At 34.7% G+C, this 26,799-nt stretch overlaps 1 protein-coding gene across 1 annotated transcript in view; it reads right to left on the bottom strand.

Moving 5' to 3' along the window:
* Nucleotides 1-10,063: 10,063 nt before the first annotated feature.
* LOC115006177 (bromodomain-containing protein 4-like) overlaps nt 10,064-26,799 on the bottom strand; it is a 54,197-nt gene continuing 37,461 nt past the window's right edge. The window contains 5 exon segments of the mRNA XM_029428269.1: nt 10,064-11,520; nt 17,165-17,210; nt 17,212-17,400; nt 17,507-17,697; nt 21,346-21,467. Coding sequence (XP_029284129.1) covers nt 11,452-11,520; nt 17,165-17,210; nt 17,212-17,400; nt 17,507-17,697; nt 21,346-21,467 — 617 coding nt within the window. The 3' untranslated portion in view covers nt 10,064-11,451.

The following is a 26,799-nucleotide window of genomic DNA, read 5'->3' on the forward strand; positions in this document are numbered from 1 at the left end:
CTGAGCAGCAGCCAATGAGAGGGCAGCTGAGGAGCGAAGTGGGCGGGATTATAAATGTGAGAGTGGAGGGATACATGATGGGTTAGGGTAGTAACTCGTGTTCTGTGAGACGAGAGGAAGCATGAGAACATGAGAGTGTGTGTGTGTGTGTGTAACTGTGTGTGTAGATGTAAACTCTCCACAGCTACATTACATAACGCCTCATGTACATATTAAACACTAATATAAACTTGTGTTGATGTGAGTCATGAAGTGGGGAAGCTTCATGCAGACTTCACTTTATATCTGGACATGTAGCACATCAGCACATCTTTAATAACATAATGACTCATTTTCATATTTAAACCTTTATGGGATGTTTTGCAGTTAAAGTTGCAGGAAGCTTCTCTCCACCTGCTGCTGGTTCCTCTGCTTCACCTTTGACTTTCAAATGAGCTCCTTCTGTGGTTTTGCATTCAGCTTCAGGTGAAGATGAGAGAACATGTAGAAGTGAAAATGTGCCGAGACACAAATAAAACGTGACGAGAGACGAATACAATACAGAAAAAGATCGAGACATCCATGACTGAAACAGAAACCCGAGCGCGTCATGTGACCTTCAGAGACGTGAGAGCAGGAACATGTGAACACACACATCATGAAACTCCACTTCATCACTCACATTAACACAGTTATACTTTATATCACAAGTTCACTGACATGTTTAAATATGTAAATGAGACGTTCTCTTATTATTTTAGTGCTGATGTGCTCCATGTCCAGATATAAAGTGAAGTCTGGATGAAGCAGGTTCAGAGTGTTTCATGTTGTTCACATGTTAGAGTCAAAGGTTTTGTATGACTCCATAAAGAAACTAACAAACACATTACTGCACATGTCGCAGAAACATTCAGACGGACATGTATCAACTTTTACTTTATTATTGATTTGTCTATATTATATATTATATATTATATTTTATACATTATATATAATATATAATATATTATATATTATAATTTATATATTATATTTTATATATGATATATTATATTTTATATATTATATTTTATATATTATATATTTGATATATTATACATTATATATTGTATTTTATATATTATATATTATACATTATATTTTACAAATTATATATTATATATTATATATTATATTTTATATATTATATTTTATATTTTATATTTTATATATTTTATATATTTTATATATTATACATTACATATTATGTATTTTATATTATATTTATATATTATATATTATACATTATATATTGTATTTATATATTATATATTATTTATACATTATACATTATATATATTATACATTATATATTATATATTATATATTATACATTATACATTATATATTATATATTATATATTATACATTATATATTATACATTATATATTAAATATTATATATTATACATTACATATTTATATTATATATTATATATTATATATATTATACATTATATATTATACATTATACATTATATATATTATACATTATACATTATATATTATATATTACATATTATATATTACATATTATATATTATATATTATATATTATATATATTATACATTATACATTATATATTATACATTACATATTATATATTATATATTATATATTATATATTATATATATTATACATTATACATTATATATTATATATTATACATTATATATATTATACATTATACATTATATATTATATATTATACATTATACATTATACATTATATATATTATACATTATACATTATATTATTATTATACATTATACATTATACATTATATATTATATATTATACATTATATATTATACATTACATATTATATATTATATATTAAATTTATATATTATATATTATGTTTTATGTATTGTATATTATATATTATACATTATATATTATACATTATATATTAAATATTATATATTATATATTATATATATTATACATTATATATTAAATATTATACATTATATATATTATACATTATACATTATACATTATATATTATACATTATACATTATACATTATACATTATATATATTATACATTATACATTATATATTATATATTATACATTATATATTATATATTATACATTATATATTATACATTACATATTATATATTATATATTAAATTTTATATATTGTATATTATATTTTATGTATTGTATATTATATATTATACATTATATATTATACATTATATATTAAATATTATATATTATATATTATATATTATATATATTATACATTATATATTAAATATTATATATTATATATTATATATTATATATATTATACATTATATATTAAATATTATATATTATATATTATATATTATATATATTATACATTATACATTATATATTATACATTATATATATTATACATTATATATTATATATTATATATTATATTTTATACATTATATATAATATATAATATATTATATATTATAATTTATATATTATATTTATATATGATATATTATATTTATATATTATATTTATATATATATATTTGATATATTATACATTATATATTGTATTTTATATATTATATATTATACATTATATTTTACAAATTATATATTATATATTATATATTATATTTTATATATTATATTTTATATTTATATTTTATATATTTTATATATTTTATATATTATACATTACATATTATGTATTTATATTATATTTTATATATTATATATTATACATTATATATTGTATTTTATATATTATATATTATATATTATACATTATACATTATATATATTATACATTATATATTATATATTATATATTATACATTATACATTATATATTATATATTATATATTATACATTATATATTATACATTATATATTAAATATTATATATTATACATTACATATTATATATTATATATTATATATTATATATATTATACATTATATATTATACATTATACATTATATATATTATACATTATACATTATATATTATATATTACATATTATATATTACATATTATATATTATATATTATATATTATATATATTATACATTATACATTATATATTATACATTACATATTATATATTATATATTATATATTATATATTATATATATTATACATTATACATTATATATTATATATTATACATTATATATATTATACATTATACATTATATATTATATATTATACATTATACATTATACATTATATATTATACATTATACATTATATATTATATATTATACATATATTATACATTATATATTATATATTATACATTATATATTATACATTACATATTATATATTATATATTAAATTTTATATATTATATATTATGTTTTATGTATTGTATATTATATATTATACATTATATATTATACATTATATATTAAATATTATATATTATATATTATATATATTATACATTATATATTAAATATTATACATATATATATTATACATTATACATTATACATTATATATTATACATTATACATTATACATTATACATTATATATATTATACATTATACATTATATATTATATATTATACATTATATATTATATATTATACATTATATATTATACATTACATATTATATATTATATATTAAATTTTATATATTGTATATTATATTTATGTATTGTATATTATATATTATACATTATATATTATAGACATTATATATTAAATATTATATATTATATATTATATATTATATATATTATATATATTATATATTAATATTATATATTATATATTAAACATTATTTATTATATATTAAATAGTATATATTATATTATTAAATATTATATATATTATACATTATACATTATATATTATACATTATACTATTAGACATTATATATATATAGTATATATTAAATTTATATATGATATATTATATTTATGTATTAGTATATTATATATTATACATTATATATTATACATTATATATTAAACATAATTTATTATATATTAAATATTATTTATTATATATTAAACATAAATTATATATTAAATATTATATATTATATATTTATATATTATACATTATACATTATATATTATACATTATATACATTATATATTATATATTATACATTATACATTAATATATTATACATTATATACATTATATATTATATATTATACATTATACATTATACATTATACATTATACATTATATATTATACATTATACATTATATACATTATATATTATATATTATACATTATACATTATACATTATACATTATACATTATATATTATATATTATACATTATATATTATATATTATATATTATACATTATATTATTATATATTATACTTATACATTATATATTATCATATATATACATTATACATTTATATTTATATATTATACATTATACATTATATATTATATATTATACATTATATATTATATATTATACATTATACATTATATATTATATATTATATATATTATACATTATACATTATATATTATACATTATATACATTATATATTATATATTATACATTATACATTATACATTATACATTATACATTATATATTATATATTATACATTATATATTATATATTATACATTATACATGATACATGATACATTATACATTATACATTATACATTATATATTATACATTATACATTATACATTATACATTATATATTATACATTATACATTATATATTATACATTATATATTATATATTATACATTATACATTATACATTATACATTATATATTATACATTATTATACTATTATACATTATACATTATATATTATACATTATACATTATATATTATACATTATACATTATACAGTATACATATATATTATACATTATACATTATATATTATACATTATATATTATATATTATACATTATATATTATACATTATACATTATATATTATCATTATATTTATATATTATACATTATACTTATACATTATACATTATATATTATATATTATATTTATGTATTGTATATTATATATTATACATTATATATTATACATTATATATTATATATTATACATTATATATTATACATTATACATTATATATATACATTAATATATTATATATTATACATTATATATTATACATTATATATTAAATATTATATATTATATATTATATATTATATATTATACATTATATATTAAATATTATATACTATTATATATTATATATATTATACATTATACATTATATATTATATATTATATACATTATATAGTTATACATTATACATTATACATTATATATTATATATTATACATTATACATTATATTATACATTATACATTATATATTATACATGATACATGATACATTATACATTATACATTATACATGATACATTATATATTATACATTATACATTATACATTATACATTATATATTATATATTATACATTATATATTATATATTATACATTATACATGATACATGATACATTATACATTATACATTATATATTATACATTATACATTATACATTATATATTATACATTATACATTATATATTATACATTATATATTATACATTATACATTATACATTATACATTATACATTATATATTATATATTATACATTATATATTATACATTATACATTATATATTATACATTATATATTATATATTATACATTATACATTATACATTATACATTATATATTATATATATATATTATACATTATATATTATATATTATACATTATACATTATATATTATACATTATATATTATATATTATATATTATACATTATATATTATATATTATACATTATACATTATACATTATACATTATATATTATGTATTATGTAACGTGTCAAAAGCGTTGGAGATAAATCAACATTTAAACGAGTTACAAAGTCTGGAAAACTAATTAAATGTTATAAACGCGTTAAAAGAGGAAACAACAGGCGGAGATGGTCAACTTCCTGTTGACACAAAGTGTGTGTTCCTCCATTTCCTCATTTCCTCTGGGAAATAGCCTGGAGGGCTGCGTTTCACCGTCGCTGTGGCAACGGGGATGCTGATGGCCCCTCCGCACCATCACACACCTGCGTCTGAGGACATTAACCCCCCCCCCCCCGACCCTGAGGAGCCAGCAGGACACAAACACCATTAAATCGGAACACCGGGAGTTTCATCTGCAGAACATGTGAAGGTCAAAGGTCAACTCCAGGGCTTTGAACTGATGATATTAAAAGTGTAATATGTAACATTTCCTCAACACTCATCTGTGTTGTATATGTAGTGAGACAGAGAGATGTGTAATGTCCCTGAAGGTAACGTTTCCTCTCTCTCCTGTCATGGTGTCATCAGTCCTGTGTTGTATATGTAGTGAGACAGAGACATGTGTAATGTCCCTGAAGGTAACGTTTCCTCTCTCCTGTCATGGTGTCATCAGTCCTGTGTTGTATATGTAGTGAGACAGAGACATGTGTAATGTCCCTGAAGGTAACGTTTCCTCTCTCCTGTCATGGTGTCATCAGTCCTGTGTTGTATATGTAGTGAGACAGAGACATGTGTCATGTTCCTGAAGGTAACGTTTCCTTTCTCTCCTGTCATGGTGTCATCAGTCCTGTGTTGTATATGTAGTGAGACAGAGACATGTGTAATGTTCCTGAAGGTAACGTTTCCTCTCTCTCCTGTCATGGTGTCATCAGTCCTGTGTTGTATATGTAGTGAGACAGAGACATGTGTAATGTTCCTGAAGGTAACGTTTCCTCTCTCTCCTGTCATGGTGTCATCAGTCATGTGTTGTATATGTAGTGAGACAGAGACATGTGTAATGTTCCTGAAGGTAACGTTTCCTCTCTCCTGTCATGGTGTCATCAGTCCTGTGTTGTATATGTAGTGACACAGAGACATGTGTCATGTTCCTGAAGGTAACGTTTCCTCTCTCCTGTCATGGTGTCATCAGTCCTGTGTTGTATATGTAGTGAGACAGAGACATGTGTAATGTTCCTGAAGGTAACGTTTCCTCTCTCTCCTGTCATGGTGTCATCAGTCCTGTGTTGTATATGTAGTGAGACAGAGACATGTGTCATGTTCCTGAAGGTAACGTTTCCTCTCTCCTGTCATGGTGTCATCAGTCCTGTGTTGTATATGTAGTGAGACAGAGACATGTGTAATGTTCCTGAAGGTAACGTTTCCTCTCTCTCCTGTCATGGTGTCATCAGTCCTGTGTTGTACATGTAGTGAGACAGAGACATGTGTAATGTTCCTGAAGGTAACGTTTCCTCTCTCTCACCTGTCATGGTGTCATCAGTCCTGTGTTGTATATGTAGTGAGACAGAGACATGTGTAATGTTCCTGAAGGTAACGTTTCCTCTCTCTCCTGTCATGGTGTCATCAGTCCTGTGTTGTATATGTAGTGAGACAGAGACATGTGTAATGTTCCTGAAGGTAACGTTTCCTCTCTCTCCTGTCATGGTGTCATCAGTCCTGTGTTGTATATGTAGTGAGACATAGACATGTGTAATGTTCCTGAAGGTAACGTTTCCTCTCTCTCCTGTCATGGTGTCATCAGTCCTGTGTTGTATATGTAGTGAGACATAGACATGTGTAATGTTCCTGAAGGTAACGTTTCCTCTCTCTCCTGTCATGGTGTCATCAGTCCTGTGTTGTATATGTAGTGAGACAGAGACATGTGTAATGTCCCTGAAGGTAACGTTTCCTTTCTCTCCTGTCATGGCGTCGTCTCCCCTTTGAGCAGCGTCAGCGTTGTGTTTGTAGCCAGAAGCTTCATAAACTGACTGTTTATCCAGTTTTAAGACACTTTACACATCTTGGAGGAACTCTGATGTTTAACCTTTTAATCAGAGGAGAGAAGAACTCCCATGATGCACCTGTGCTGCACCAGGAACACTGGAGACTGATGAACAGAGAACAAAACGTGATCTTCAAGATTGTAACTTGAAGTTCTTCTTCATGTTACTTGTTCTAGAAACGTCTTCGTGTTTAAAGTCGTGGATGTTATTTGTCTTCAGTGTGAACAACACCTCCAGCTGTTTGTGTCTTCAGGTCTCTGCTGCAGACATAAAGAGTGTGCGTGTGTGTGTGTCTTCCCGTTAATGGCATTAAGGTGGTGTGTGTGTGTCTGTGTGTGGGGGGAGGGGGGCAGTCATTGGGACATCACGGCTCTCCCTAAAAATGGATGCCAGATGACAATAAACAACTCCACATGTTGTTTGTGCAAATACACACACACACCTCCATAAATCACTTGTGCTACATTTCCTCTTCCTACTTCCTGTCCTGAAGTCCATTTAAATAATTGTTTTTGTCATAATTTTAGACAGAAAGACAGGCAGACAGACAGACATGCAGACAGACATACAGACAGGCAGGAAGACAGACATGCAGACAGGCAGGAAGACAGGCAGGAAGACAGACATGCAGACAGACATGCAGACAGGCAGGAAGACAGACATGCAGACAGACAGGAAGACAGACATGCAGACAGACAGGCAGACAGACATGAAGACAGACAGGCAGACAGACATGCAGACAGACATGCAGACAGACATGCAGGCAGACAGACATGCAGACAGACATACAGACAGGCAGGAAGACAGACATGCAGACAGACAGGAAGACAGACATGCAGACAGACAGGCAGACAGACATGCAGACAGGCAGGAAGACAGACATGCAGACAGACAGACAGGCAGGAAGACAGACATGCAGACAGACAGACATGCAGACAGACAGGCAGACAGACAGTTAGACAGACATGCAGACAGACAGGCAGGAAGACAGACATGCAGACAGACAGGCAGACAGACAGAAGAAATACACAGTAAATATACATAAACACCAGAAAGATAATATATATTTTACATCTATAGATGTATAATATAAAGAAATAAGTTAGAATAAATCAAACTACTACAACTAAATTATAAGTTGAGTATAAACTTTACAAAAGGGTGAAACATTTAAATGTATTTCATTTCAAAGTAAAGCTATTTTATTATCATTATTATTAATCATTATCAGGTTTTACAGCTCAAGTGAAATTTAAGACTTTTTAAATTAAATTTAAAACCAAGAAAAATTACTTACAAATGTTTATTTATAACATAAAATATTGTTTTAAAGTAAATTTTATTAAAAAAGAAGTTACCAATGAATATCTATTTTATATTATTTTACTTATCTCCCCTTATATTTCTATATTATCTTCTGTTTGTTTTTGGGATTGAGTTACGTTTGTTATATTTATAATTTATGAAAAATGAGTTTGTATTTTGAACAAAGCAAGAAAATTGACAAAATGACAATGACAATAAAATAAAAAAATAAATTAAATGTTACCAATTATTTGGTATTATTTTAAATTGCAACGTCGAAAACATTTAATAAAAAATCCTATAAATTCCTTCCCATGTCACGTCTAAGACTTTTGAACATTTTTAATACCAGTTCATTTTCATTATTGAATTCAATGCCTTTTAGGTTTTTAGGCCATTCAATAATTAAATTATATATAAATAAAATGATATAACATTTTAATTACATATAATTAATTATAAATATATATAATATATATAAATATATATTATATATAATTATATATAATTATATAATATATATATAATATATGTAAGCATCTTTTTTTGTGATACTGTATTCTCTTATTGTATTCCTGTGAAACACTTCTAAAAAGGTACTATGCACATTCTTACCCTTATTAATAATAATAATAATAATAATAATAATAATAATAATAATAATAATAATAATAATAATAATAATAGTAATAATAATAATAAGTATCTTGCAGTACCTACAAAACTACATTTTTAAAAGTATTCATAGACAAAAGTATGTGGACACATTCACATTGATCTGCCCTCACGGCTGTCCACATACTTCTGTTGAGCGGACACTTGTTTCTTCACAGCGCCCCCCTGCGGCTGAAACCGGAGCTGCAGCTTGTGTGTGTGAATCAGACACAAAAAACAAGGTTTTTAAAGATTTGTTTTTAAATATTATTTTAATACTTTTCTTAAAAAAAGAAGCTGCACTCCATAATCTGAACAAGATGAATGTATTGACCTCAAAGCCTCACTCACCAACATACCAACAGGTTGTTCTGCAGGGAAATAAACAAGAGGAGAAGAAAACTAAAGTCAAAACAATCAAATATGAAAAGAGAAAAGAAAAGAATGAAACATTAAAAATAAAAAAGCGATTATAGATTTGAAAACACTCACAGATCTCTGGGCCAAACTAACGGAAACCGGGAAAATCTCCCGCTTCCAGAAAACACAAATGGCACACGACATCCCAAACACAGTTACTGAACATTTGAGAATAAAAAGCAAAAGGAAGACGGACAGGAAGCTATAACACAGACGGGAGGGAGACGGAGGACGAGATGGATAAAAACATGAAATAAAAAAGATGTAATGATGTAATGCACACGCTTCCTCAAACTAGACCTGCTGCGTAACTGCAGATTTAAAAAGAGGACGAAATTAAATAGCAATAAAAACATAGCCTTTAATATAAAGTGAAAAGAAGATGCATTTTAAATGTAAAAAATGTGAACTTTCAGCACTCAACAGATTGGATTTGGCATAGAGTCGAGAAGAAAGGTACGAGAGAACAGACGAAACTCAATCATTTTACAAAAGTTTCTTCTTTACAGTAAATTCTACAAAATCAAACCTCCGAGCGTCGCTCCCAGGATTCAGATTCCTCACCTTCCTTTTCATTTTCATTTCGTCGTATATAATATATATTCATGTATCTATTTATATATTTATATATATAATATGTATAATTTGTAGGGTGATTGTGAGTTTACAGGCCAGACAGCACTAAGGCAAAGGTCCCCCCCCCTCTCCAATTAGTGAAGAGAGAATTAGCAGGAAGTGAAGTCTTAGAAAAGTGTGTGATGTGTTGCGTTCCCACCGCGTCCTGAGGAAAACAACACTCAGGTGACCTCTGAACCCCCCGCCCCCCCCACAGGTAAAATCCAACTTCAAATTTAAAAAAGAGACGAGATCCGAGGGAACACCTGCTCGCTCACACTTTACAGAATAAGGTGTTTGTAATTTTCATTTATTAAATTAATTCTTCCTCTTCGCCGCCATGTTTAGTTTTTTAAAGTTCTGTGCCGAGCGTTTCCCCTGACGACCATCTCATCATTATCCAACCAGAAACACCAAAACGTATCCGAGGCTGGAGGAGAGAGAGGGACGCTCATTTCTAGTTCACTTCCCCGCTCTCACTCACATGACACAAGCCAGCTGTTTCAACTACTGAGAGAGGGAGTGTGTGTGTGGATCAGAGCGTTGTGGTTTATCTGCATGTGTGTGTATCTGCCTGTGTGTCTACAGGTCCGTCTCTCCTCCCTCTCAGAACAGATTCTCTTCAAATATGGCCATCAGGTCGCTCTGGAAGTTTATGTCGATGGTGTCGGCCATCTGCAGGAGAGAAGAGAGGAGGAGGAGGAGGAAGAGGAGAAAATAGTACAAGTTAAACTCTGAGCTCCAGATGTGAAGCTAAGATCATAGAAATCAGGATTTTATGCTGTGATGTGTTTAAATAAACATTTCTGACTGTGTGTGTAGGGTACACACTTTACTACACACTTTACTACACACTTTACTTACTACACACTTTACTACACACTTTACTACACACTTTACTTACTACACACTTTACTACACACTTTTACTACACACTTTACTACACACTTTACTTACTACACACTTTACTACACACTTTACTTACTACACACTTTACTACACACTTTACTTACTACCACTTTACTACACACTTTACTTACTACACACTTTACTTACTACACACTTTACTACACACTTTACTTACTACACACTTTACTACACACTTTACTTACTACACACTTTACTACACACTTTACTTACTACACACTTTACTACCTACACACTTTACTTACTACACGCTTTACTACACACTTTACTTACTACACACTTTACTACACACTTTACTTACTACACACTTTACAACACACTTTACTTACTACACACTTTACTACACACTTACTACACACTTTACTACACACTTTACTACAACGCTTTACTTACTACACACTTTACAACACACTTTACTTACTACACACTTTACTACACACTTTACAACACACTTTACTTACTACACACTTTACTACACACTTTACTTACTACACACTTTACTACACACTTTACTTACTACACACTTTACTACACACTTTACTTACTACACACTTTACTACACACTTTACTTACTACACACTTTACTACACACTTTACTTACTACACACTTTACTACACACTTTACTTACTACACACTTTACTACACACTTTACTTACTACACACTTTACTACACTACACACTTTACTACACACTTTACTTACTACACACTTTACTACACACTTTACTTACTACACACTTTACTACACACTTTACTTACTACACACTTTACTACACACTTTACTTACTACACGCTTTACTACACACTTTACTTACTACACACTTACTACACACTTTACTTACTACACACTTTACAACACACTTTACTTACTACACACTTTACTACACACTTTACTACACACTTTACAACACACTTTACTTACTACACACTTTACTACACGCTTTACTTACTACACACTTTACAACACACTTTACTTACTACACACTTTACTACACACTTTACAACACACTTTACTTACTACACACTTTACTACACGCTTTACTTACTACACACTTTACAACACACTTTACTTACTACACACTTTACTACACACTTTACAACACACTTTACTTACTACACACTTTACTACACACTTTACTACACACTTTACTTACTACACACTTTACTACACGCTTTACTTACTACACACTTTACAACACATTTTACTTACTACACACTTTACTACACACTTTACAACACACTTTACTTACTACACACTTTACTACACACTTTACAACACACTTTACTTACTACACACTTTACTACACACTTTACTACACACTTTACTTACTACACACTTTAACTACACGCTTTACTTACTACACACTTTACTACACACTTTACTTACTACACACTTTACAACACACTTTACTTACTACACACTTTACTACACGCTTTACTTACTACACACTTTACTACACACTTTACAACACTTTACTTACTACACACTTTACTTACTACACACTTTACTACACACTTTACAACACACTTTACTTACTACACACTTTACTACACACTTTACTTACTACACACTTTACTACACGCTTTACTTACTACACACTTTACTACACACTTTACTTACTACACTTTACTTACTACAAACTTTACAACACACTTTACTTACTACACGCTTTACTACACACTTTACTTACTACACACTTTACTTACTACACACTTTACTACACGCTTTACTTACTACACACTTTACTTACTACACACTTTACGACACGCTTTACTTACTACACACTTTACTTACTACACACTTACTACACAGTTTACAACACACTTTACTTACTACACACTTTACTACACACTTTACAACACACTTTACTTACTACACACTTTACTACACACTTTACTTACTACACACTTTACTACACGCTTTACTTACTACACTTTACTACACACTTTACTACACACTTTACTTACTACACACTTTACTACACGCTTTACTTACTACACACTTTACTTACTACACACTTTACTTACTACACACTTTACTACACGCTTTACTTACTACACACTTTACTTACTACACACTTTACTTACTACACACTTTACTACACGCTTTACTTACTACACACTTTACTTACTACACACTTTACTTACTACACACTTTACTACATGCTTTACTTACTACACACTTTACTTACTACACGCTTTACTTACTACAATTTACACTACACGCTTTACTTACTACACATTTTACTTACTACACACTTTACTACACACTTTACTTACTACACACTTTACTACACACTTTACTTACTACACTTTACTACACGCTTTACTTACTACACACTTTACTACACACTTTACTTACTACACGCTTTACTTACTACACGCTTTACTTACTACACACTTTACTACACACTTTACTACACACTTTACTTACTACACACTTTACTACACACTTTACTACACGCTTTACTTACTACACACTTTACTTACTACACACTTTACTACACACTTTACTACACACTTTACTTGCTACACACTTTACTACACACTTTACTTACTACACACTTTACTACACACTTTACTTACTACACACTTTACTACACACCGTTACTACACACTTTACTTACTACACACTTTACTACACACTTTACTTACTACACACTTTACTTACTACACACTTTACTACACACTTTACTTACTACACACTTTACTTACTACACACTTTACTACACACTTACTTACTACACACTTTACTACACACTTTACTTACTACACACTTTACTACACAGCTTTACTACACACTTTACACACTTTACTACACACTTTACTACACACTTTACTTACTACACACTTTACTACACACTTTACTTACTACACACTTTACTACACACTTTACTACACACTTTACACACTTTACTACACACTTTACTACACACTTTACTTACTACACACTTTACTACACACTTTACTTACTACACACTTTACTACACACTTTACTTACTACACACTTTACTACACCACTTTACTTACTACACACTTTACTACACACTTACTACACACTTTTACTTACTACACACTTTACTACACACTTTACTTACTACAACTACACTACAAACAACGCTTTACTACACACTTTACTACACACTTTACTTACTACAACACTTTACTACAACACTTTACTTGCTACACACTTTACTACACACTTTACTTACTACACACTTTACTACAAGCTTTACTACACACTTTACTTACGTACACACTTTACTTACTACACACTTTACTACACACTTTACTTACTACACGCTTTACTACACTTTACTTACTACACACTTTACTACACACTTTACTTGCTACACACTTTACTACACACTTTACTTACTACAACACTTTACTACACACTTTACTTACTACACACTTGACTACACACTTTACTTACTACACACTTTACTTACTACAAACACTTTACTACACATTACTACACACTTTACTTACTACAAAAAAAGCAACGCTTTACTACTACACGCTTTACTTACTACACACTTTACTAACTACACACTTTACTACACACTTTACTTACTACACACTTTACTACACACTTTACTTACTACACACTTTACTACACACTTTACTTACTACACACTTTACTACACACTTTACTTACTACACACTTTACTACACGCTTTACTTACTACACGCTTTACTACACGCTTTACTTACTACACACTTTACTTACTACACACTTTACTTACTACACACTTTACTACACGCTTTACTTACTACACACTTTACTACACGCTTTACTTACTACACACTTTACTTACTACACACTTTACTACACACTTTACTTACTACACACTTTACTACACACTTTACTACTACTACACAACACTACACACTACACTACACACTACACCGCTTTACTTACTACACACTTTACTTACTACACACTTTACTACTACACGCTTTACTACTACACACTTTACTTACTACACACTTTACTACACACTTTACTTGCTACACACTTTACTACACACTTTACTTACTACACACGTTACTACACACTTTACTTACTACACACTTTACTACACACTTTACTTACTACACACTTTACTACACACTTTACTTACTACACACTTTACTACACACTTTACTTACTACACACTTTACTACACACTTTACTACACACTTTACACACTTTACTACACACTTTACTTACTACACTTTACTACACACTTTTACTACTACACACTTTACTACACACTTTACTTACTACAACACTTTACTTACGACATACACACTTTACTACAACACACTTTACTTACTACAACACTTTACTACACACTTTACTTACTACAAAACCGCTTTACTACACCTTTACTACACACTTTACTTACTACCACTTTACTACACACTTTACTTGCTACACACAACACTTTACTACACACTTTACTTACACAACACACTTTACTACAACACTTACTATACTTACTACACACACACTTTACTACACACTTTACTTACTACAACACTTTACTACACACTTTACTTACTACACGCTTTACTACACTTTACTTACTACACACTTTACTACACACTTTACTTACTACACACTTTACTACACACTTTACTTGCTACACACTTTACTACAACAAACTTTACTTACTACACACTTTACTACACACTTTACTTGCTACACACTTTACTACACACTTTACTTACTACACACTTTACTACACACTTTACTTACTACACACTTTACTACACACTTTACTTACTACACACTTTACTACACACTTTACTTACTACACGCTTTACTACACTTTACTTACTACACACTTTACTACACACTTTACTTACTACACACTTTACTACACACTTTACTTACTACACACTTTACTACACACTTTACTTACTACACACTTTACTACACACTTTACTTACTACACACTTTACTACACACTTTACTACACACTTTACTTACTACACACTTTACTACACACTTTACTACACACTTTACTTACTACACACTTTACTACACACTTTACTACACACTTTACTTACTACACACTTTACTCACACACTTTACTTACTACACACACTTTACTAACAACACTTTACTTACTACAAACACTTACTTACTACACACTTTACTACAACACTTTACTTACAACACTTTACAACACACTTTACTTACTACAACACTTTACTACACACTTTACTTACTACAACACTTACTACACACTTTACTACACACTTTACTTACTACACACTTTACTACACACTTTACTACACCTTTACTACAAACTTTACTACACACTTTACTTACTACACACTTTTAATATAAAAAGTGACACTGTCCCTCGTGAGAGTAAGACCAAAAATTTTGTGCGTACCGCTTCTCTTCGGCGCCGCTCCTGCTCGCGGCGGCGTTCCATCTCCCCTCTGGTCGAGAGCGGCTGGGGAGGGAGGGGGCGGGGCCTGCTGCTGTGTGGGCGGGGCCTGCGGAGAGTGAGTGGGCGGGGTGGAGGCCGGCGGGGTGGGAGCCAGAGGGGACTGTTGCTCAGGGCGACGGCGGGCGTCCTCTCGTGCTCGCCGAGTCTGCTCAGGGGTGTCATCTTCGTCACGGTTACTGCACAACAGATAGAAGTGAGACGGCTGCAGATTACAGAGATATAGATACACACACACTCTGCACGTGTGGGTCATGTGAGTGTGTGAGTGTCCCCCCCACATACCGGAGCTTCTCCTGCTCCCTGCGAGCCTGCTCAGCCTGAGCTTTCAGCTGCCGCTCTCGCTCTTCCTTCTCTCTGGCGGCGCGTCTGAACTGCTCGAAGCTGTCGCTGGAGGAGCGCACGGAGGACGCCGGCGTGGACTGTGACCTCTGAGCCAGGCTGGCCCAGGAGCCCATGTTCTTCACCTTCACCTCCTGAGGAAACACAAGCAGGGGGAGAGGAAGCAGAGCTGGACTGTGAGCGTCACACACACTGACACACTCTGACACACACTCTGACACAAACTCTGACACACACTGACACAAACACTGACACACACTGACACCCACTCTGACACACACTCTGACACACACACTGACACACACACTGACACAAACTCTGACACACACTGACACAAACACTGACACACACTGACACAAACACACTGACACACACACTGACACAAACTCTGACACACACTGACACACACTGACACACACTCTGACACACACTGACACACACACTGACACAAACTCTGACACACACTGACACAAACACACTGACACAAACACTGACACAAACACTGACACACACTGACACACACTGACACACACTCTGACACACACACTGACACAAACACTGACACACACTGACACACATTCTGACACACACTCTGACACACACACACTGACACAAACTCTGACACACACTGACACAAACACACTGACACACACACTGACACAAACACACTGACACACACACTGACACAAACACTGACACACACTCTGACACACACTCTGACACACACTCTGACACACACACTGACACACACACTGACACAAACTCTGACACACTCTGACACAAACACACTGACAGACACACTGACACAAACACTGACACACACTGACACACACACTGACACACACACTAACACACACTGACACACACTCTGACACACACTGACACACACACTGACACAAACACTGACACAAACACTGACACACACTGACACACACTCTGACACACACTCTGACACACACACTGACACAAACACTGACACACACTGACACACATTCTGACACACACTCTGACACAAACACTGACACAAACTCTGACACACACTGACAACAAACACACTGACACACACACTGACACAAACACTGACACACACTCTGACACACACTCTGACACACACTCTGACACACACACTGACACACACACTGACACAAACTCTGACACACACTGACACAAACACTGACACACACTGACACACACTCTGACACACACTCTGACACACACACTGACACAAACTCTGACACACACTGACACAAACACACTGACACACACACTGACACAAACACACTGACACACACACTGACACAAACACTGACACACACTCTGACACACACTCTGACACACACTCTGACACACACACTGACACACACACTGACACACACTCTGACACAAACTCTGACACACACTGACACACACACTGACACAAACTCTGACACACACTGACACAAACACTGACACACACTGACACACACTCTGACACACACTCTGACACACACTCTGACACACACACTGACACACACACTGACACAAACTCTGACACACACTGACACAAACACTGACACACACTGACACACACTCTGACACACACTCTGACACACACACTGACACAAACTCTGACACACACTGACACAAACACACTGACACACACTGACACACACTCTGACACAAACACTGACACACACTGACACACACTCTGACACACACACTGACACAAACTCTGACAGACACACTGACACAAACACACTAACACACACTGACACACACTCTGACACACACTGACACACACACTGACACACACTGACACACACTCTGACACACACTGACACACACACTGACACAAACACTGACACAAACACTGACACACACTGACACACACTCTGACACACACTCTGACACACACACTGACACAAACACTGACACACACTGACACACATTCTGACACACACTCTGACACAAACACTGACACACACACTGACACAAACTCTGACACACACTGACACAAACACTGACACACACTGACACACACTCTGACACACACTCTGACACACACTCTGACACACACTCTGACACACACACTGACACACACACTGACACAAACTCTGACACACACTGACACAAACACTGACACACACTGACACACACTCTGACACACACTCTGACACACACACTGACACAAACTCTGACACACACACTGACACACACTGACACACACTCTGACACACACTGACACACACACTGACACAAACTCTGACACACACTGACACACACTCTGACACACACTGACACACACACTGACACAAACTCTGACACACACTGACAGACACACTGACACAAACTCTGACACACACTGACACAAACACTGACACAAACTCTGACACACACTGACACAAACACACTGACACACACACTGACACAAACACTGACACACACTCTGACACACACTCTGACACACACTCTGACACACACACTGACACACACACTGACACAAACTCTGACACACACTGACACAAACACTGACACACACTGACACACACTCTGACACACACTCTGACACACACTCTGACACACACTCTGACACACACACTGACACACACACTGACACAAACTCTGACACACACTGACACAAACACACTGACACACACACTGACACAAACACACTGACACACACACTGACACAAACACTGACACACACTCTGACACACACTCTGACACACACTCTGACACAAACTCTGACACACACTGACACAAACACTGACACACACTGACACACACTCTGACACACACTCTGACACACACACTGACACAAACTCTGACACACACTGACACAAACACACTGACACACACACTGACACAAACACTGACACACACACTGACACACACACTGACACAAACACACTGACACACACACTGACACAAACACTGACACACACTGACACACACTCTGACACACACTCTGACACACACACTGACACAAACTCTGACACACACTGACACAAACACACTGACACACACTGACACACACTCTGACACAAACACTGACACACACTGACACACACTCTGACACACACACTGACACAAACTCTGACAGACACACTGACACACACACTAACACACACTGACACACACTCTGACACACACTGACACACACACTGACACAAACACTGACACAAACACTGACACACACTGACACACACTCTGACACACACTCTGACACACACACTGACACAAACACTGACACACACTGACACACATTCTGACACACACTCTGACACAAACACTGACACACACACTGACACAAACTCTGACACACACTGACACAAACACTGACACACACTGACACACACTCTGACACACACTCTGACACACACTCTGACACACACTCTGACACACACACTGACACACACACTGACACAAACTCTGACACACACTGACACAAACACTGACACACACTGACACACACTCTGACACACACTCTGACACACACACTGACACAAACTCTGACACACACACTGACACACACTGACACACACTCTGACACACACTGACACACACACTGACACAAACTCTGACACACACTGACACACACTCTGACACACACTGACACACACACTGACACAAACTCTGACACACACTGACAGACACACTGACACAAACTCTGACACACACACTGACACAAACTCTGACACACACTGACACAAACACTGACACACACTGACACAAACACTGACACACACTGACACAAACACTGACACATACTGACACACACACTGACACACACTCTGACACACCTGAGTCTTCTTCGGAGCGATGGGAGTTTTGGGCTCTTGCTTGATTTTGATGTCTTGCTGGGAGCAGGGCGGAGCTGGGGATTCTGGGAGACGAGGAGCGTCCACTGGTTTCAGGTCTGATCCTGAGGGAGACATACAGTAAGCAGTTCTAACTTATCAGAAGTGTAGAACGCCTTTGTGACAGACTTCAGAGTCGTTTTAAACGTTGTGTCAGATCCGTCTGTAGTTTTCTGCAGAAAAGCAAAATCTTAAATCACTTCTGACTTTGACTAATATATAGATATATATATATATATATATCTATAGATATATAGATATATATCTATATATATCTATATATATATATCTATATATCTATATATATATAGATATCTATATATAGATATCTATATAGATATATATATATATATATCTATATATCTATATATATATATATAGATATCTATATATAGATATCTATATAGATATATAGATATATATCTATATATCTATAATTCTATATATCTAATATATATATATATATAGATATCTATATATAGATATCTATATAGATATATATATATAGATATATATATCTATATATCTATATATAGATATCTATATAGATATATATATATATATATATATATATATATCTATATATCTATATATATATCGATATATATATCTATATATATCTAGATATATATATATCTAGATATATATCTAGATATATATATATCTATATATATATCTAGATATATATCTAGATATATATATATATATATATATATATATATATATCTATATATATATCTAGATATATATATATCTAGATATATATATCTAGATATATATATATCTATATATCTATATATATATATATATATATATATATATATATCTAGATATATCTAGATATATATATATCTATATATCTATATATATATCGATATATATATCTATATATATATCTAGATATATATCTATATATATATCTATATATATATCTAGATATATATCTAGATATATATATATCTAGATATATATCTAGATATATATATATCTAGATATATCTAGACATATATAGAGATATATATCTAGACATATATATATATATATATACACTCTTGCACTCACTGTGTTTGCTGTCGTGTTTGTGTGAGTCCTGACGCAGGGCGGGGCTGAAGGGCGGGGGGGCAGCACCGGAGACTGGGAGGGTTTCTCTTCTTTGAGCGGCAGCTGGTTGGACCTCTGCTCCTGCAGGACAGTCACATGCAAAGAGTCAAAAACATTCAAATGTCTTTCATCATTATTTGGCGGGTTCAGTAAACTTCTCACTCACGTGTTTCCTGGCGTGAGAAGGTGACGGCTGTCCCATCGCGTGGAACTGAGGCATCTGAGGAGAATGCATCAGGGGAGACGGGCTCTCATGCAGGCAACCTGGAGGAGAACAGACATCCCTCCATTTAAAATGTGACTAAATGTGCCTACAAGATGTAGACGCAGAGACAATGTGTGAAACAGCTATCACACAAACATCGAGGTTCTGCTAAGATTCTAATTCACAGCATATATTTATATACAGTCTATAAATATATAATATATATATATTATATATAATATATATATATTATATATAATATATATATATTATATATTATATATATTATTTATAATATATAATATATAATATATATATATATATATATAATATAAATATATCCTCTCTGGGAACCATCACCTTATCGTGGTGGAGAGGTTTGTGTGTCCCTATGAACCTGAGAGCTGTGTTGTCTGGAGCCTAGTGCTCCTGGTAGGGTCTCCCAAGGCAAATTGGTCTCAGGCGAGGGGCCAGACTAAGAATGGTTCAAAAACGACTTCATGAAAGAAAGGGAAAGGAAAGGAGAGACCCTGCCCGGAGGAAGCCCGGGGCCCCCGTCTGGAGCCAGGCCCAGAGGGAGGGGCCCGACAGCGAGCGCCTGGTGGCCGGGTTTGCCACTGGAGCCCGGTCGGGCACAGCCCGAAGAAGCTACGTGGTGCCTCCCATCCATCCATCCTGTGGGCCCACCACTCATGGGAAAAACCGCTGGGGTCGGGTGCGCTGTCACACGGGTGGCAGTGATGGTCAGGGACCTCGACGGACCAGACCCGGGCAGCAGAGGCTGGCTCTGGGGACGTGGAACGTCACCTCTCTGTGGGGGAAGGAGCCGGAACTAGTGCGGGAGGTGGATCGCTACCAGTTGGATCTGGTGGGGCTTACCTCCACGCACAGTCTTGGCTCTGGAACCGTACTCCTGGATAGGGGTTGGACTCTATTCTTCTCCGGAGTTGCCCAAGGTGTGAGGCGTCGGGCCGGGGTGGGGGATACTCACTAGCCCCCGGCTGAGCGCCGCTACGTTGGAGTTTATCCCGGTGGACGAGAGGGTCGCCTCCCTACGCCTTCGGGTTATGGGGGGGAAAACTCTGACTGTTGTTTGTGCCTATGCCCCAAACCGCAGTTCTGAGTATTCGGCCTTCTTGGAGACCCTGAATGGAGCCCTGCAGGGGGCTCCAGTAGGGGACTCCGTAGTCTTGCTGGGAGACTTCAACGCACACGTGGGAAACGATGGAGACACCTGGAGAGGCGTGATTGGGAGGAAGGGCCTCCCTGATCTAAACCCGAACGGTCGTTTGTTGTTGGACTTCTGTGCTAGTCATGGAATGGCCATAACAAACACCATGTTCGAACATAAGGATGCTCATAAGTGCACGTGGTACCAGAGCACCCTAGGCCAAAGGTCAATGATCGATTTCGTAATCGTATCATCTGATCTGAGGCCGCATGTTTTGGACACTCGGGTGAAGAGAGGGGCGGAGCTGTCGACTGATCACCATCTGGTGGTGAGTTGGATCAAGGGGTGGGGGAAGACTCTGGACAGACCTGGTAAACCCAAACGGGTAGTGCGGGTGAACTGGGAACGTCTGGAGGAAGCCCCTGTCCTGGGGATCTTTAACTCACACCTCCGGCGGAGCTTTTCAGCCATCCCTGTGGAGGTTGGGGGCATTGAACCTGAGTGGGCGATGTTCAAAACCTCTATTGCTGAAGCTGCGGTGATGAGCTGTGGTCTCAAGGTCTTAGGTGCCTCAAGGGGCGGTAACCCTCGAACACCGTGGTGGACCCCGGTGGTCAGGGAAGCCGTCCGACTGAAGAAGGAGTCCTTCCGGGTTATGTTATCCGGGAGGACTCCGGAAACAGTTGCAGGGTATCGAAGGACTAGAAGGGCGGCAGCTTCTGCCGTGTCAGAGGCAAAGCAGCGGGTGTGGGAGAAGTTCGGAGAAGCTATGGAGAAGGACTTTCGGTCGGCACCAAGGTGCTTCTGGAAAACCATCCGGCACCTCAGGAGGAGGGAAGCGAGGAACCATCCAAGCTGTGTACAGCAAGGGTGGGACCCTGCTGACTTCAACTGAGAAGGTTATCGGCCACTGGAAGGAGCACTTTGAGGAACTCCTGAATCCGACTAACACGCCCTCTATGGTTGAGGCAGAGCTGGAAGCTGATGGGGGATCATCGTCAATTTCCCTGATGGAAGTCACTGAGGTAGTCAAACAACTCCACAGTGGCAAAGCCGCAGGGGTTGATGAGATCCGTCCAGAAATGCTGAAGGCTTTGGGTGTTGAGGGGCTGTCTTGGTTGACACGCCTCGTCAACATTGCGTGGAAGTCTGGGACAGTGCCTAGGGGTTGGCAGACCGGGGTGGTGGTTCCCCTATTTAAAAAGGGGGACCAGAGAGTGTGTGCCAACTACAGGGGTATCACACTTCTCAGCCTCCCTGGTAAAGTCTACTCCAAGGTACTGGAAAGGAGGGTTCGGCTGGTAGTCGAACCTCTGATTGAAAAGGAACAATGCGGATTCCGTCCTGGTCGTGGAACAACAGACCAACTCTTTACTCTTGCAAGGATCCTGGAGGGGGCCTGGGAGTACGCCCATCCGGTCTACATGTGTTTTGTGGATCTGGAGAAGGCGTATGACCGGGTCCCCCGGGTGATACTGTGGGAGGTGCTGCGGGAGTATGGGGTGAGGGGGTCACTTTTGAGGGCCATCCAATCTCTGTACGCCCAAAGCGAGAGTTGTGTCCGGATACTCGGCAGTAAGTCGGACTCGTTTCCCGTGAATGTTGGCCTCCGACAGGGTTGCGCTTTATCACCAATCTGTTGCAGCGGTTGGGATGAGGATCAGCACCTCCAAATCTGAGGCCATGGCTCTCAGCAGGAAACCGGTGGATTGCCTACTCCGGGTAGGGAATGAGCCATTACCCCCAAGTGAAGGAGTTCAAGTACCTCGGGGTCTTGTTCGCGAGTGAGGGACAATGGAGCGAGAGATTGGCCAGAGAATCGGAGCAGCGGGGGCGGTATTACAGTCACTTTAACCGCACCGTTGTGACGAAAAGAGAGCTGAGCCAGAAGGCGAAGCTCTCAATTTACCGGTCGATCTTCGTTCCTACCCTCACCTATCGTCATGAAGCTGGGTCATGACCAAAAGAACGAGATCACGGGTACAAGCGGCCGAAATAGGGTTTCCTCAGACGGGTGGCGTCTCCCTTAGAGATAGGGTGAGAAGCTCAGCCATCCGTGAGAGACTCGGAGTAGAGCCGCTGCTTCCTTTACGTTGAAAGGAGCCAGTTGAGGTGGTTCGGGCATCTAGTAAGGATGCCACCTGGGCGCCTCTCTAGGGAGGTGTTCCAGGCCACGTCCAGCTGGGAGGAGACCCCGGGGAAGACCCAGGACTCGGTGGAGAGATTATATCTCCTCACTGGCCTGGAACGCCTCAGGATCCCCCAGTCGGAGCTGGAGGATGTGGCCCGGAGAAGGGAAGATTGGGGTTCCTTACTGGAGCTGCTGCCCACCGAAACCCGATCCCGGATAAGCGGTAGAACGATGATGGATGGATGGATATATATATTATACAGAAGAGAGATGATAAGAATAGATAGATAGGAGAAGAAGAGATATAGAGAAGAAGAGAGAGAGAATAAGATATAGAAGAGAAGAGGAGAGAGGGAGAGAGGAGACAGAGAAAGGAAGAGGATAGAGAAGAGATAGAGGGAGAAATAGGAAGAGAGAAGATAGAGAAAGAGATAGGGAGAAAGAGATTAAGATATAGATAGGGAGATAGAGAAGATAGAGATATAAGAGAGATATGAGATAAAGATATATTAGGAGAGAGATATATATATATATAATATATTTAGAATATATAATATATATAAGATAATATATAATATTAGTATATATAATACATATAAAGAAGATATTATAAATAGAATATATATAAATATATTATATATAATATATATTATATATAATATAGATATATTATATATAATATATATATATTAATATATATATAAACTCTTGCCACTCCACTGTGTTTGCCTGTCGTGTTTTGTGGTCCTGACGCAGGGCGGGGCTGAAGTGCGGGGGGGCAGCACCGGA

This window comes from Cottoperca gobio, unplaced genomic scaffold, assembly GCF_900634415.1.
Source record: "Cottoperca gobio unplaced genomic scaffold, fCotGob3.1 fCotGob3_64arrow_ctg1, whole genome shotgun sequence".
NCBI classification, from domain to species: Eukaryota; Metazoa; Chordata; class Actinopteri; order Perciformes; family Bovichtidae; genus Cottoperca; species Cottoperca gobio.